The sequence below is a fragment of the Branchiostoma floridae genome, chromosome 4, assembly GCF_000003815.2.
Source record: "Branchiostoma floridae strain S238N-H82 chromosome 4, Bfl_VNyyK, whole genome shotgun sequence".
Lineage (NCBI taxonomy): Eukaryota > Metazoa > Chordata > Leptocardii > Amphioxiformes > Branchiostomatidae > Branchiostoma > Branchiostoma floridae.
In genome coordinates this window covers 6,031,229-6,048,911 of record NC_049982.1, presented here as the reverse complement: position 1 = coordinate 6,048,911, position 17,683 = coordinate 6,031,229, and the positions used below count along the sequence as shown (strand labels likewise).

The following is a 17,683-nucleotide window of genomic DNA, read 5'->3' as shown; positions in this document are numbered from 1 at the left end:
TTATGCTTACCACAAATATCCAGAGACGCAAACAGACAGACGCACAAAAGTTCCAAAACAATACCTCCATTTTTACGGAGGTAATGAGGCCGTCTGTTTGAATATAGGTGTGTCAATTGGGTGCATTTGTCCTAATAACGGAAGTTAAGTTGCCAAACTGTTATTGTGGAGCACACCGACCCTGAAGAAAGCCAATTGTGTCCTAACTACCGTAATCCAGATACCTGTCGGACAAGGTACGTGATTCACACCTGTGCGTGGGATAGTCCAACACGCAAGGTTACCTTTGTCGCGTTTTCGGGCAAACAGTCATTTTGACAGATAGAAATACACAGTGTATACTAGCTACAATGAAGTATACAGTAAAGTCCTCAAAGTATGCCATTGCGCCACACATTCCACAACGCCTGTTGAAACACTCAATGATTGCTGTGAAAATCTTAAAAGATATGTTCACCCTCCTTCCCCCAGTGAATCGATCCAACCGTTGATTTGCATGACAGACGAACAGGTAGGCGCATCATTTTGCCCAAAGGCTCGGGCGGTGACGCACGGGGTAAATCAGTGCACAAAATCGTGTCCTCGCCTCGCAGTTAGCTTCACAGGAGTTACTAGCACTGGAGTGAGCTACACCCGCACCTACTTCTCATAGTAAGTTGTGTCTGTGCGAGACTAAGATACTACCGGTAGGACCAAAATGGCGGACCGGAATCTTACGACGGTGGAGGCGCTGGCCGTGCTGCAGAAAAACTCGGACCAACTGTTCCTGGTTGTGACGGGATTGTTCGTCTTCTGTAAGTACATGTTTTATACCTCCAAGGCTCGGGATCCAATGCTAAGACTAACCCCAACTTTAACTTACATTTCGTCTTAAATCTTGTGTCAGTGACCTTAATGTTACTCAAGATGAACCCATGAGATAGGGAAATCCCACAGGGAAGACTACTAGGGTCTTTACAGTACATTGTATATCACATACACATGCCATGTGTCACGCCCTGTTGGACTGGTCTTAGAAGTAGATCGAGATGACTTACTATTCTGTTTTACCTACACAACACTACACATCTTCAATACCCTGAAGATGTCAGCCTTCTTGATGGTACTTACAAGCAGTGTCTAGCTCCTTTTTTTAAGACGAGTGAAAGTGGAGAAAGCAGAACATGATTGGAAAGTATTTGCGACTTTCAGTCTCAAGGACACTATGAAATCCGGTGGATAAGCAGCAGTCACAGTTTTCCGGCCACACCCTAACCCTGAAACGTTAGTGGATTTTAGCCCAGTTTTGGACTGAATCTTAATAAGAAGCGACAGTTTTCAATCGATTGGGTTAAAAGGGACACTAGTTGGTTCTGAGTCAGATAATTACTGACAGACGTTAGTGCTGCAGGCATTGTTTGGGTTTTAGAAAAAAAAATTCAGTCAGATTGGTCAACCTTACAATCTGACATAATTATAACTGACGTAAAACTACATGAGTTGAAGTTGATACCATGACCCTTTTTGGTATACGTATCCGTCGTTTACCTAACTTTGTTGCCAGCTTTTGACGCAACAGGAAGTCACATACTTCGTATCTAGTACTTGTATTTGCATAATTTGTTTTTCCCTGACCAGAATCAGTTGCTTATATTGCTTTTGCAAGAAAAAAGCGGATTTTAGATTCAGTGGTCAATAGTATTGGCTTCATCAAGTTCATGTAGTTATTGTAAATACTTGTGGCCACTCGTTCTTTTTCTAGATGTGTGTATGTAGGTATTTAATGTTGGGCCTGAGATAGACTACAAATAAACAAAACATAATTTCAGGTAAATGTTTCATACTAGATCCTACACTGCTTATTTTGCGCTACGCTATTTCATTACAGTGAGTGTACTATGGACGTTTAAATATTGAGTCACTTTTGAGGACAGCTATTTCACTCGCAGAGGTACAACGAACATCATAGGCTTTACAAAACGCAGTCAAATTGTCGATACAATTTGGCTTGAAATAGAATGCACCCCACGTAGATCTACTATCAGGTTGACACAAGCTGCATTGTTTTCGTGCATTGGGACGACCTCTCCCCGCGGACCCGTTGAACAGGGTCTGCCTGAGTAACAGACAGTACAGTCAGTGTGACACCTGCCATTACTGGTCACACGCGATATCAGGGCTAGAACCCCAAAGGGCTGGACTAAAGACCAGGCGTTTGTAGTAGCCGTATCTGCGTTAGAACCACGAAGGACAGGACTCAGGGGTAGGAGTTTGTAGTAGCCGTATCTGCGTTAAAAGCACGAAAGACAGGACTCAAGGCTAGGGGTTTGTAGTAGCCATATTTGCGCTAGAACACCAAAGGGCAGGACTCAGTGCAAGGTGTTAGTAGTAGCCGTATCTGTGTTAGACTTAGAACCCCGAAGGATAGGACTCAAGGCCAGGAGTTTGGAGTAGCCGTATCTGTGTTAGAACCCCGTAGGACAGGACTCAAGGCCAGGCGTTTGTAGTAGCCGTATTTGCGCTAGAACACCAAAGGGCAGGACTCTAGGCCAGGTATTTGTAGTGGCCGAACCTGCCGTCAAATCTCTTAGAAGGCATTACTCGTGCTAACACCAAAGAGGTTGAGATAAATCCCTCAATTCATATCTTGTTGGGGAATGCCGTTTTTCTACGTTATATAATCACACAGATCTATTGTTTGTTCCTAGTACAATGTACACGTACAGTATATCCCTCAACCTTTCCCGAATCCAAAGAAGAAAACTCTTATTACACTGCAGTGACAATTGTTGATGATGCAAATATTACCAGTATGTAATATGATAGGCGTGACAAAAGAAATATATCAGTGAATAGATCGATTTTCAAAGAAATAGAAAAAAAATGGGTGACCCGACTATGTACCACCGAAGTGTACGATACATTAACCAACCATGACAAGCACATAAATCTGTGATCAAAACTAGCCGGGTTGGAACCGTGCCAGCACCACGTGACCTGTAACTATTGTTGTTCCACAAAGGTCAGCCGCGGACAGGTGTATATGATGGTATCGTCTGCTGCGGGACGCCGGCAGACATATCAGCCGTATGGTGGCGGCTAAACTCATCTTTATTATGTTGTTTTTCAGTGAAAACCCGCATGCCCTTATTCATCAATCTTTTTTTTCGTGCCGTTTGACACCTCTGTCTACGTAGCGTACTTTGGATTACTTTGTAACATAAATGATGCAATTTTTTAGGGCAATGAGTTTTTAAGGTGTAAATCATAGTTTCATGTATTGTTGCTATATGTAATGATTGAATTTTACCATATCATCAGAGTACCCTTTTACACATACTTTAATCTTTGTATAATTCATGATGTCATTTCTTTTAAAGAACTAAAATATTTTTCAATACGTTCTGGGCCACCTTACTTTGTATTTCTTTGTAAGATACGTAATGACTGAATGCAATACCTTGATAAATTAGAACTGAAGCCATTTCATGATTGTACTAATGCCAGCCTTTCCCCGGATCCAGTTATGCAGGCGGGGTTCGGGTTCCGAGAGGCGGGGTCCGTCCGGAGCAAGAACACCACCAACATCCTCATCAGGACCATGCTCAATGTCTGTGAGTAACAACAATAACCCTCCACATCTCAGTCTATTTGTTTGTAACGTGTACTTTTTATTCGGGAAATTTAAATATTCGTCGATGAAATGCAGTAACAATGTGATGGCACTAAGATGCAAATTCTGTTTTACTCAGTTGGCCTGAAATGTGACATAGTTAGAAGATATTCACATGAAATGCACCTGGTCCAACAATCACAACGTTAAAAGCGACTACTTCAAAGACATAGACTTAGCTAAAATATATGTACAGTTCAAATGTAGTTTTGAAAACGTGGCACAGTCTGCTGAGATTAGACAGTAACGACTATATGTTTAACACTTACAAACTATGTAAGTTACTCTTATGCATGATGTTTTTAAAGAGCTAAAATATTTTGCAATATGTTTTTGACTGCCTTACTTTGTCTGTCTTTGTAAGATGTGTAATGCATTGGGTGTACTTGAAGTTGCCGCATGTCACACGCAAGCGTCGAATCTAGACTGAGACTGAGTGAACGTTAAAGTCTCTTAATTCTACCTTAACTGTAAATGAGAGCCGAATGACTTTACGATATTGCGTGTCCGCGCTTATTCATTTCAGTTATATCCGGCATCGCCTACTGGAGCATCGGCTACGCCTTCGCCTACGGGACCCCGAGCAACTTCTTCCTCGGGCACAGCAACTTCTTCCTCAGCCTGCCTGTAGTTGACGTGACGCACGCTAGGTGGTTCTTCCAGTTCACGCTGGCGGCCACCTGCGTCACCATCGTGTCGGGCGCGCTGTCCGAGCGGGTAGAGTTCGCTGCCTGTCTGGTGTACGCAATGCTCATCTCTGGTAGGGTCATGTTTCCTGACAACACTCTCTTCTTCGTCGTCATACTTTGTATCCATTATCAACTACTCTTTGCCTTATCCACTACTCTTTGCTTTATCCACTACTCTTTGCCTTATCCACTACTCCTTTAGCCTGGGTACCATCCGGAAAGTAGTTCACCCCGGCGTTCGATCTGACATTCATTATACAGTACATGTATATATATCGCTTCTCTGAGCTGTTCCCGTCCTGATAGCAGAAGCGACATAGGAGCGAAATACATCAGGATGTACCCAGGCTACTACTCTTTGGCTTATCTACTACTCTTTGGCTTATCCAGTAAATATATCTGAAAAGGGTTCTATGATAGAGATTTGGTAGCTAGATACGGGGAATCTGTAGCTATTAGATATTCTAATAAGGTTTGATGAATATTCCAAGATAGTTGTTACATTTTTCTCTGTATGTACTGAGATTTGTTTCTGTGCTTCCCAGGATTCCTGTACCCGGTGGTTAGCCACTGGGCGTGGGCTCCCACCGGCTGGCTGCGGACCGGGGCGGGGGACAAAGGGCTGGTCTTCCCGGTAAGACACGGCCGTCGGCGCACATTCAATTTGTTTTGTTTGCTTTGGGACAGACCTGGGCAATGTGGCACTGCACTCGAGTTAGTAACTTGACAGTTTCACGGTACCACATACAAGTACCTACGGAAGGCAAATGTAGTATTTTACCTGCCCGACCGAAGTCTGGTACCCATTGTTACACCTGGGTGAAGTAAGTGATGATGGTCGTATAAATGACGTCGGGGGCACGGGGAGTATTGAACTATCTACTGAAGTTTCGAGGCCAGGTACCAGTTACGCCACGCACGACGCCACATTAACTTTTCCTTTTGGCACTTGATTCGGAAGCTACAGGGCTTCAGTCTTTATGTCATTTTATGGTGAAAAAATCTGCCGTTACTTTATATGCGGCTTTCTTTTCCGCTTACTATAGTGAAACTTCAAATATGATATCGCGATTACACCTTGAATAAGACAAAAATCTTTGGAGAAAAAATTGGTCCATGGCCACCTAAAGTTGATCGTTGGGAAGATATATCAAATCAAATCCAACTTTGATGCACAAAGATTAAAAATGAAACAACGTACGACAAGTCATATTGATATTTTGAATTTCAATGGCGAGCAAATTATAAGCTGTCATCAAACTTCGTTTTTACTGTTTTTTTCCAGAACTTCTCCAGGCCTCTCTTCCAGGACTTTGCTGGAAGCGGTGTAGTTCACATGACAGGGGGCGCTATTGCACTGGCGGGCGCCATCATGGTGGGGCGGAGGATCGGCAGGTTTGAGGGCCGGAGGGCTGTCAGGATTCCTGAGCACAACGTCCCGGTAAAGAAGAACAATATTTGTACACCTAGCATGTTGGTCATGACGTCTCCATTACTATCTTCGTTAATTTGTTCATGCAAGCCAAGAAATGTATTTATTTATTTTTTTTAAGTTCAGATATTTTCATTTGTTTCATTGATTTTTTTTTGTTGTTGCTTGGTAACACGCAAAAAAAGCTACCTCAAGACCTGAAGAACACAGTTTGCACGGCTTTGCAGGTTTTTGCAGATTGAACATTTAAATTGTTCATCTGTCGGCAAAGAGTAATGAAGCGTTTGCTAAAACCCATTGAGGTCCGTTGTTTACACACAACAATGTGGCGAAATGAAAATTGGGCCCCATGCAAACGTATGTTCTCTTGCTACTTGTGTCAAGGAGTATGGAACATAAATACAATATTTCATTAAATACTTAATCAATTGTTGATGGTGATAGTCTAAAGAGTGAAAAGTTTGTTATTGTGTCATCTTCAGCTGGTGTCACTTGGAACCTTCATGATATTCCTGGGACTGCTGGCCTTTAACGTGGGCGCACAGGGCACCATATCCCGGTCCGGGTCCGGGGAGGCTGTGTCTGTTATCACAGTCAACACGATCATCTCAGCATCCATTGGAGGTACGTTATGTTTATAACATACTAGTAACCATAGAGCCTTTAACGTGGGCGCACAGGGCACCATCTCCCGATCCGGGTCCGGGGAGGCTGTGTCTGTTATCACAGTCAACACGATCATCTCAGCATCCATTGGAGGTACGTCATGGCATTGCCCTATATAACTGTTTAAAGTGGGCACACAGGGCACCATCTAGCTAGAAATCTACCGGATCGGAATGCCATGTCTGCCAGGTCAGTCAACTCCGTCATATTGGTTTCCAGGATTGGCTTCTGTAATCTTTTCCTCGCGTCTTGTATGGCACGGAGAACTAACGCCAAACGCTCCACTGATGTCCTGAGCAAAGATCTACATTTAGGCTTTACATCATATATCATAAGTAATGTTTAAACGACTATATGCCTTATCAACAACTAATCTGCGTCTGTTCATCTCCAGGACTTGTCGCTATGTTGATGAAGCGTGTCGGCATCCTGGGGAAACCCAACTGGACCTACCTGTCCGCCGCTAACGGAGCTCTCACCGGCATGGTCAGTTACTCTACTCTCACAATTATCATAAGGTACTTCCTGACAAGGCTAGCGCAGCGTTCTACACAGTGGATATGTTGAATGCTGTCAAACAGTGGACTTGAATGTGAAATTTCTTGAATCCGTCAGGAAATAGGTGTTCCGATTGGTTCGTAAAACACTGTAGCGTAATGATAGTGACCGTTTCACAATTCTTACACCAAATGTTATATTAGGACAAGACAAGAAGAAACATCCCGTACAGACGGACAAAGGAACAACTATTTCACAAAGGACTAAGACAGATACAGTGACCTTTAACTTGACCGTATCAAAACAGAGTAGAAGTCAGAGTGAATAGGTATCCATCGTGCAAGGTTAATGCCCTAAATGTTTGTTCATGTTCAGAATTTTTAAAATAAAAAATCGATAACGCACCAAACGCATATGGCGAAATCATAGTTACAGTTACAATCTCTCATGACAGTTGGTTTGATTGACAGGTGTCCGTCGCTGCGGGGTGTGACGTGGTATACACGTGGGGAGCCATGGTGACTGATGTGACGTGTTTAATTTGATTGACAGGTGTCCGTCGCTGCGGGGTGTGACATGGTGTACACCTGGGGTGCCCTGGTGATCGGGACAGTCGCGGGACTGACGTACTGTGTGTGGAGCCGGCTGCTGCAGGCGCTCAGGATAGACGATCCCGTGGACACTATCGCAGGTAGTAAAACTTGTCCTGTAAAAATGTTTAGGGTGTAGGGTGGAGTGCAAAGTAATATATCAAATAGATGAGAAATCGTTACAATATCATCTTATAACAATACTGATTTACGAAGCGATTAACTTCAGGGAATTTCTTGTCACTCAGCTATTAGTGCACAACTCAATGTGCAATAAATATACTAAGTGTAAACTGTAATTAAACACCCTCCTTTGTAGAGTGTATTCACTGACCACAGAAAAACTCAAGGAAGACTAAAGACTAAAGAAAGAGGCCATTCAACGTTCGTGAACATAGTAATTTGGATTACATATTAAACATGACCTAACATTATTGCATCCATCCGTCCATCCTTTCATGCATATCTTCGTCCGTCTGTCCGTCTATCCATCCATCCATTCATTCCAAAACTCCAGTGCATCTCGGTGGCGGGTTCTGGGGTCTGGTGGCGGCCCCCATTCTGTCACGGAATGGTATCATCCAGGAGGTCAGCACCATGAATCTTAAGGTGAGATTTGACAGATTTCTACCGACTATCAAAAGGGTTTTTACAAAGGAAAAAAAACAAAAATCTTAATCTTACAGACCACATCCAGCATGTAAGCATGTTTACGTGTTTCAGAAAAGAAAGGAAAAAAATCGAAGCGTTTGGCATGTGAAGAAGAAATGCGACAATCCGTTCGTATAGATCTACAAGTCGAAAACTGGAGTCCATACAATACGACGTGACATTGAAAGCATTAGAAAAATGTCTGCCAAATATCAAAATGCATCAAGGTCGCCATAAACGTATGTATCGTAAGTGAGCGAAGTATAGCAGCAAAATGACCCAAGATATGCCGTAATTAGTATCTTTGTTTGCACCTTTAAATTGTTCGGTCCTTGTCCAGACCTGAAAGATTTTGTACTTCTTTTTTTTTTAACCCCGTGGTCTCTCACAGCTGTTGGGTTGGAACCTGGCGGGAGCCGTGGCCATCTTTGGTTGGGGCGTCGCCACCGCTGTCGTCATCTTCGGCATCATGAAGTGTTTCGGGGCTCTGCGTGTGGACGGAGAGGTGGAGATGCAAGGTGAGGAGGAAAGGCTGAATTTAGCACTATAAGGGGTTGGGGGACTAAAAAGTCCTTCCAGCAACAGATGATGCATAGGGCGATGTCAACCTTCGTTTCAATGGCCCTTGGGCCACACAACTTTGTGCAATCATTACAGGGGCTAGTCCACTGATAGTGTCCACGGTATGTGTTCGACTACCTTATTCTTTCCCAAGCAAAAAAAAAAAAATAGTACACATGTACTTACCGTTTTTGAGAGTCGTTGGTATGATTCGGCATGAGATCATGCAAAAGGAACATTCTGCTCACTTGGCACTCGCCCGTTGTGAGGATGATTGATTGGATTGTATCGAAGAGTTCCAGTACATGTCATCATAAATTCATTGTTTAACTTATATAACAAAATTTGATCATTTATTGTCACTGATTGACCAATATTCAATTAACTTAGGCATTTACATTGTTAGACCAAATATCAAGTCAGTATGCTCCAACACATGTTCTAACACATCGGCAATGTTCCGCAGGGCTGGACGTCCCGAAGCACGACGAGCCGGCCTACCCACAGGACGGGTACGGCCACGGGTGGCGCCTGGGGTCCGATAACAGCAAGTACGCAGGCGTCAACAACGACGGGTTCGTCACCGCCTCTGTACCCACCAGCAACCTGGCAGTTCGTGAGTTTTCACTGCTACTCTCTTTTATTTTGACAATGATTAAGACATTTTCGTTTGTTGTAAGACAAGAAGACAATTGAGTCAAGTGGAAAGAAATGTACAGCTAAGTGCAATGTCCAAAGGGTGCCATTGCTTCGAGTTCTCTGAAGATATGCAGCAAGAGTCACTGAGATACTAGTACTCTCAGATCCGTATGTCACAAGAACTAGAATCGATATCGTTTTAAATCATATATGTATACATGAAGACGTGATGGATAATAGTTGAGTGGTACATGGCATATCCGGCATAAGAAGTAACCCATTCTTATACAGAACTCAATGAGTATTTCAGAAAGGAATGGCCATGCAGATGTAGATGAATATATGTAGTCAGGAAACGAGATATCAAAACCGCTACACTGCAGTACCGTAACAAGCCAATGGGGACCCAAAAATCTAATTACTAGTATTTCAAGGTCTTATCAACGCCGATCTACCTATCAAGACAATCCACCTGGGCATTCTCAAGCTATTGTGCTGACCGACACACAGACAGACAGGCACACAGACAGACAGACCGTCAAACGCTGTAACCGTCTTGGCGAATCCCGAAGGCACGAATTGAGTTGAGAAATAGATTTATAAGCAGGCGAATGTTTTACATTTTCAATTGTATATTTTTCTCCAGCCGAGAAGCCGAGAGCCCCCATGACCGCTGTCCCGGCGATCTATGACGACGTTCCGTACATCCGGCAGATGCAGATGTCTGGACGGCAACCACGTGACCTGCGCGACCCACGCGAGATGACATTATCACGTGACCCACGCGAGATGACGCTATCACGTGACCCACGTGATAGCGCCAGTTACTACGTGAACAAGCCGTACTTCTAGCCATTCGCATCTACCGGATGTAACGTGAAGGTCATAATGGTATAGCCTGGGTATACGTAACTTTTCGATGGAGAACCAGCGAACAAAGGAGGATCGTATCCAGGTCAATCATGTTTGACTAGCGGTAGTAAAGGAATTAGAATGGCATTTAAAGTATTCTGACATTTGACCAGAATGATGATAGACTGATATTTAAAGTTCTCTTTTTATATAGTATAGTTTAGATAACACTTTGTGTAGTGTTTCCAGTGTTAGTTTATGCTGGAGGCCATATGCCAACTAAGATTTTCAAAATAGTTTTCTTTATTATCACGTTTATGTAATATTTATCTATATATTTCCCAAGTATGAATGGGAATTGTATTGGACACAATATTGTGCATTCAGGACAATCGTGTGCGGAGAGGATGTGTATTTCATCGTCGACACAAGTTGACGAGCCGATAACCTACACAAGTAAGGAACGACCATTTAGAACAATCATCTGGCTGATTTATCTGATGAACACACGATGCATGTTGAGTAAACCGAGGGCCGATTCTCAATGCCTAACACTGTATTTGGCAGTTCCTTTCGGTACAGGCTTAGAATATTCCTCTGAAATTGATGACAACGTATAAAGGTATTCTGTTAGTTAGACCACTGATGAAATGTATTCTCATCTCGCTGAAGAGCAAATGTATGTACAGCAATATGGTAATCATCATAAGTGTACCAAACGTCATTTCATAAGGTATCAGTCGGCTAGTATTAAAGATCGTTTTTTTCGAAGTACATTCGTGTGTAACTTATAAGTGTGGAATTCGAATATATATTTACTTAGGCAGCAGGAAAAGGATATTGTCCAACTTGTGACATTGACGTTTAGACTGCGGTACTCTGAGGGGAGACAACAGTGTGTGCATCACGGTGATGAATAGCTCTATACTTTGCCTCAACTGGCTGTGCGCACTCACACAACGCGCGCGCACGCGCACGTACACACACACATGCACACCCAAGCGCTCGCGCACATGCACACGCACTGAAACGCACGCAGGCATAAACACACCACACACCCAAACACACATTCATAGTCAGTCACACAGTAATCACCAAAATTTGACTAACTTTATTTTGCTGACAATATGGCGGTTCTCAGAACCAAAAGGACGAGTGCGTGAATATCGTAATCATGTTGATGTTTGTGGTCTTCTCTCCATATTCTACTAGTCGCCTGTCGACACCACCGTCAAGTAAATATAAATACCTGTAATGCATAATGTCACGTGATATTGTGCTGACGATCAGCAGCAAAATAATATCTCGATTCAGTGTGGAAACAAAACTTTATCTGTATTATTCGTATCAAGAAATCGATCTACTATCACGCACTAGAAAATGATGACAAGCAGATGGAAGTAGATAGGAATCGAAACAAAGTTTAGATAGTCCTATGTAGGTGGCAAACCAAAGTTCTTGACTTTGAACACGCGACTACTAGCGGCGTAGCTGGACAGGGTTGACCTCAGCTCCAGGTTGACCTCTTGTGGTAGAAATAGCATTGCGAAGAACGCCAGTAGGAGACCCACTGACAGCACGGTGGCTGAGGTCACCAGCGATCTGGGTAAGGGTGGACATTATTATGAAATTTAATTCGGTAACCAATACAAAAACAAATGCAGTTCACTTTGTATATATGTTAGCAGTAGAGTGAAAATGCTGATTGCAACTGAAATAACAGTACATGCTCCAGGACGTTAAAGCGTTGAACGAAACCTGGTCGAGATAGGGGTTTTGACCAGTATCTTACAAATAAATAAATACGTAGATAGAAACCGTTAGTAGCCTAAGAGCGTTTTTCCTGGTTGAATAAATGAAATGAAGTTTGTTGATTCAGAAGTTACTGTACAACAAACCAACAAATGTAAGAACTGACCTCTTTAGCATGGGTCTCGCGAGTTCCAGGTAGTAGCTTATTCTTCCTTCAGCGCTTTCTTGCCGCGTAACCCAGCTGGTTCCTGTGCCTGGTACGAGGGATTTGCCGTGTAATGATCTTGCTGCAACCCGTTTTCCGAACTCAAGACCTCTCCTGATCTCTGTCATGCGTGATGCAGGAAAGATACGGCCGCCAGGAGGCGCGGCTGTCTTGTTTGGGGATGAGAACTTTTCCCGATCCGTCGACGAAACAAACGCAGAGAAGGGCAGAACGCGGTGGCTGTGGCGAACCTTCTCCTGCACGCGGTCTTCCGCCGGGGTTAGGGACGTGTAGGGGAACAGGCCGACCAGGGAATTTCTCTTTAAGACATGCTTCTCGTGTGGTTGTTTGGACGCTGATGGAGCATCTTGTTTGGCGGGGCTTGGGGTGGCTGTGAGTTGTACTTTTCCGTCAGGCTCACTGGCAAGTGTGCTTGCCTCTGCCGTTTTGTCGGACTCCACTGCGGTGAAGAACAGTTCTCTTTTGACGCTAGACCATGTGCTTTCGCTACGTGAGGCGTCGTAAGGGGTCTCAGTACGAGGCTCCTCATCTTTCGTGCTGCGAGGCGTGAAACCGCCGGTGACGTCGCTGCGACCGCTGGCGTACGTAGACGCACTTTCGTCAGACAGCGTGCCGAGTGTAGAGGCTGTGGAGGTGCCATGCTGTGTACTGGCGCCAGAGGGAGCGGCAGCCGATGAGGTGATTTTAAAGCTTCGGTCATCTCCGATATCTGCATAGCAGGCATCGGATTCCTGAGTAGACAGCCAGGCCTCTACGTCGACAAGAGATCGGCGTTGGCTGCTTTTGCTGGCACTCTCCATGCCACTGGGAGAGCTCGCTCGCTCCAGACTGGTTTCGGTACTTTCCTCACGTCCGGGATGCGACTTGGCCCAGAACCTGTTGAGGGCGGACTCGTAGGGGTACCTCTTCTGCTGGGACACCTCCGAATCCGTCTCGGCGTTGCGTGCGTGGTAGTCCAAGTCGTGGAGGGTGCCGAGAGACCCGACGGACGGGCCGTGTACCGGCGGGATGTAGTCATCTTCCCCGTCTCGAATGACCTTCCACTTGTCGCCCGTGGGCGGAGGAGGCGGAGAGCGGACAGGGAATATCTTCGGCTCATCTTCGAATTCACTGCTCTTGTCGGTCAGATCGCAGGCTAGAGGCTGTACCACTGTAAACGGGACTGGTGGGAGACTTGGTGGGAGACTGGCTACGGGTTGGCTGGGAGTCCCGTATCCTGTACTGGTCAGAACAGATCTGGGAAAAGAGTCACAATTTTTACATTTATATAAGTTATTTTCTATGTTACAACGATGTCAATGATTCCATGAAATGAAAGAAAATAACACAGTTGGCTCTAATTGCGCTGTCACTGACCTGAATAGGTTAGGGAAAGCAAACAACAACACCTATTTCACATTCAGCAGTACTCTGTACCCCTATCTTATCTCTTCAGTTCAATACAAGGGAACGTAAGATAATCAGCTAGCAGCTCCTACCCAAACTCGCTCAGTGCCTGTCCCAGCTTCTGAACTGAGTTGTGAAGCACTACTATTCCTTCTCGTAAGGTGGCGCCCTCCGAGAGTTCTAAGCCTGCCTCGGCAGCCTGAAAAGAAATCACCAAAACGTTGTGAAAGGTAATCACAAATCTCAGATTTCATATCAATGTTCACATTATTAACAAACTAGAGTTCCACGAACACATACCTTTGCCAAATAAACCAGGTTTGTTATGTAGAATGATGTCTGTAGACAAATGCGTTACTCATTTCATTTTCTTTATAATTAAATGCTTGGAGTTGGTTTATAAAATTTCGGCATTTATCATGCAAATTAGATCCCAATTTACAATTAATTGATATCAAATTGTATCAAGCATTACTTAAGCTATCAGCATACCAAAAATCATGATGATCCTTTGATCCATTCTTGACTTATTCTCTTTCAAAGTCTTTAAATACACCTCTTACTCTCTTCCCTCTTTCTCAGTTACATATGTGACAACTTTGATGAAAGTACTATAATGGAATGCAGTGGATTTATGAACTTTTCCTAATCAATTATGCAAATTAGCTGTTAACTTGCATAATAAGTATCACATTATATAAGTCTTCATTTAGGCTATCTACATGCCGAAAATCATGACGATCCGTCAACACGTTAATATTTTCTCATTAATTATGCAAATGAGATCATCATTTGCATGATAAATATGTATTGACATTTCTCTCTTTCTCAGCTACATATGTGACAAGTTTTAAAGCCCTATCATGGAATGTAGTGAATTTATAAAATATCCTCGTTAATTATGCAAATTAGCTGTTGATTTGCATAATTGTTATCTGATTATGTAGGTCTTCACTTACGCTACCTACATACAAAAAAACATGATGATCCGTCAACATGTTCATATTTTCTCATTAATTATGCAAATGAGCTCATCATTTGCATAATTGATATCTGTCGACATTTCTCTCCTTCCCAGCTACATATGTGACAAGTTTGAAAGTCCTATCATGGAATGAAGTGGATTTATAATTTTTCCTCATTAATTATGCAAATTAGCTGCTGATTTGCATAATTAGTATACCATTATGTAAGTCATCACTCATTCTATCTACATACCAAAAATCATGACGATCCGTCAACACGTTGTAGAGTTATTCTCATCCAAAGTTTGAAAGGAAACCGGCGCCTGCAGTTCCAAAAAAGCTGCTAGGGGGCCCAAACTCACAGCACTTACTCTCTGCCTCGAGGGCTATCTACCACTCAAAAATCATGATCACAGCATGTCCAGAACACGAGATATCAAAAATTGAGGTTCTGCTGCAGTACCTTAGCAAGCCGCTAGGGGGCCCATTATCGAACTTGACCTTCGTTTTCCCGACCCCTACCCACCTACCAAATATTATCGGGATCCATCCAAGACTTCTTGAGTTATGCTGTTAACAGACACACAGACACACACACAGACAGACTCACAAGCCCAAAACATAACCTTAGCCATTCTGGCAAAGGTAAATATACAACTTCCAATGGAGCAAAAGTTAAACATAGTATGAGATGTTACGCACTGACGTTGTTACAGTTAGTGCATGTAATGTTACAGGTATGTACTTGTGTTTGTGTAACACTTGTAAGATTGTTTGCAATTAGCAAGATTTTACCCGAATGCTTAGTGCAAGTGCTACGGTTGAGAACATACACGTGATGGGGATCACAAGTTATCTGTGACCAAAATATCAAGACCATAGCATGTCCAGATCAAAAGATGCAAAAACTGGACGGTCTGCTGCAGTATCAAGACCACATATCAAGGGGACAAAATCGACCTCATCTTCGTCTTCCCCTTAGTCCCTATCCACTTATGAAATATCAATACAATCCATCCAGAGATATCTGGAAACACAAACAGGTATTCACATGCACACATAGATAGACAGAAACACAGACACACACCCAAAACAATATCTCCCCTTTTCATGGAGATAGAAAAATGTGTTTACACAATCTCTCACTGGTTGGGGTTAATGACACCTTGTGGGGCCGGCCGCTAGGGGCGCAATTTTAGTCAGGCTTAAAAAAAGCCCACCTGTTCCGCCGTGCTGACCAGTCTCCGTGCGGACCGCTGCGCCTGCGTGACCTGGTCCTGCAGGTGGGACATGGTGGAGGCGTCCCCCTGACTCAGGGTCGGCAGCAGGGCGTCCTTCAGAACCTACCGGGCAGGGGAGAACTCTGGTCAATCATATGGACATATATGGTCAGGACTCAGGACAACGAATCTACCAGACAGATGATAACTCTGGTCAATCACATGGCCATATAGAGAATCTTTATTGACACGACAAAAGTACAGCGACTTTCGTAAGGTCTACATGTATAACAGCAACAAAACACGCATATATGGATATATATAGGTATAAATAAATCAACATATAGGGTCTAGCTTGTCATTTACACTATTGGTTCTATGGTATAAACATTCGTGGATATGTTTGCCTACTTGTACACAGTGTGGATTATCGCCTCCCAAAATGTAGTTGAGTTTATCTATCGAGCAGAGAGTAGCAAATTGTTTAGAGCACGCGGAAAGAAATGTAAACAGCTTTGTGCTTTTGTCATTATTTTGACATTGTCAAGTAGGGGCATCTTCTCTGGATAGCTTTAAAGAACGCTTGCAGATAGATGTGCTAAAGTAAGGTGTGACAGGTTGTTCGGTGTAATATAACCAGCTGCTGCCGCGCCGCGTGCCAGCGAAGCTGGTGTGTTACGCCGAACGGCGGTTATACCGGCTATATAGATACAGATACAGATTATATTGAGAACATTCCATAACAAAGTGAATTCGATCTCATTTGGGCAGAATGGACAAAATATGGTCAGGACTCAGGACAACGAATCTACCAGACAGATGATAACTCTGGTGAATCACATGGCCATATAAAGTCAGGACAACGGTGTGAAGTAACCGTTGCTATGTTTGTGAAGATTGCTCATCCAGGAATTGGAGAATAGTATTGTTCAATCTAATCTGTACAACTGTAAAATACAAAAGAAAAATTAAATCTTTAGATAGTACTCTCTTTTGTATTATCCAGTATAGATAGAAGTTTATTTATCATTGACCGGTTTTACCTGTGAGTGTGACGTTACCAGTACATGTACAATCAAATCCTTGCAAGTGACAACATCTAGATAAGGACCACCTGGCCCATGTGACCACTATTTAGTGGTTTCTTGGGTAATTTTTCCGATTGACGCAAGCATTGTAAGAGCCCTGTTTATAGCGACCAATGACCACCTGTTTACATATAACAGATTTTATACGCCCATTAATGTAGTCAGGAAAATAGATGAATAAGTTGCGTAAACTTACCACAATATTTTGGTCCAGGTCCGAGAGCTGCGCCGCCAGTTCATCCTCTTTTACCCTTCTCGTCTCTCGCTCCTGCCTCATCTGTGCATTAAGTGCCCTCTGGCGGTCTCGGAACTTCCCTACAACCTCTTCAAACTCCATGATCAGCCCCGTTAACTGCCGTTTTAGACCTAACAATATCTCGTCGATAAGGGTTGCTTGACCGGAAGATTGTGTTTCTTCCTTTGTGGCAGTGACGGGTGCCACAAATTGTTCGGACTTGTTCTCTGGATCCTCGTAGTTTACAACAAAGTCCCGTCTCCGAATCCTTTCAATCTGAATTCTCAGGAGTGCAGAAAGCGGCGTCCACTCTCGGCCGGTAAAAAGCAGATTGTCCTCGCGAATAACTTTCAAGACCTCGTTCTCGTACCGATTCGACTCGTCAGAGTCGTCGCAATTCGCCATTTACACCACCAAACATGGCCATTTCATTGGCAGAGGACGCAGCGCGGCTTTACACACCAGTACCGTCGGCTTTGTTTATGTTGTGTAGTTTTGTTTTCATTGACAACCAAGAACACGTATTCTACGCATGTGGAACAATCGAACGTCGAACGTCACGTCCGGTAGTGACGTCACAA

At 43.6% G+C, this 17,683-nt stretch overlaps 3 protein-coding genes across 3 annotated transcripts; 2 read left to right on the top strand and 1 right to left on the bottom strand.

Annotated features, from left to right (window-relative positions):
* Window positions 1–507: 507 nt before the first annotated feature.
* On the top strand, window positions 508–8,220 carry LOC118413127 (putative ammonium transporter 1). The gene is made up of 9 exons (XM_035816305.1): window positions 508–794; window positions 3,504–3,593; window positions 4,179–4,412; window positions 4,887–4,975; window positions 5,627–5,782; window positions 6,256–6,397; window positions 6,813–6,925; window positions 7,490–7,628; window positions 8,045–8,220. Exons 1-9 carry the CDS (start codon window positions 698–700, stop codon window positions 8,203–8,205), a joined length of 1,221 nt encoding a protein of 406 aa, XP_035672198.1. The 5' UTR covers window positions 508–697; the 3' UTR covers window positions 8,206–8,220.
* A 339-nt stretch (window positions 8,221–8,559) lies between these two features.
* Window positions 8,560–10,934, top strand: LOC118413492. The gene is made up of 3 exons (XM_035816927.1): window positions 8,560–8,696; window positions 9,206–9,355; window positions 10,025–10,934. The coding sequence occupies exons 1-3, from the start codon at window positions 8,648–8,650 to the stop codon at window positions 10,228–10,230; spliced, it is 405 nt and encodes a 134-aa protein (XP_035672820.1). The 5' UTR covers window positions 8,560–8,647; the 3' UTR covers window positions 10,231–10,934.
* Window positions 10,935–13,682: 2,748 nt separating this feature from the next.
* LOC118413490 lies at window positions 13,683–17,646 on the bottom strand. Its single transcript, XM_035816925.1, has 3 exons — window positions 17,064–17,646; window positions 15,780–15,902; window positions 13,683–13,793 (listed from the first exon to the last, which is right to left on the bottom strand). Exons 1-3 carry the CDS (start codon window positions 17,505–17,507, stop codon window positions 13,683–13,685), a joined length of 678 nt encoding a protein of 225 aa, XP_035672818.1. The 5' UTR covers window positions 17,508–17,646.
* Between the last annotated feature and the right edge of the window lie 37 nt (window positions 17,647–17,683).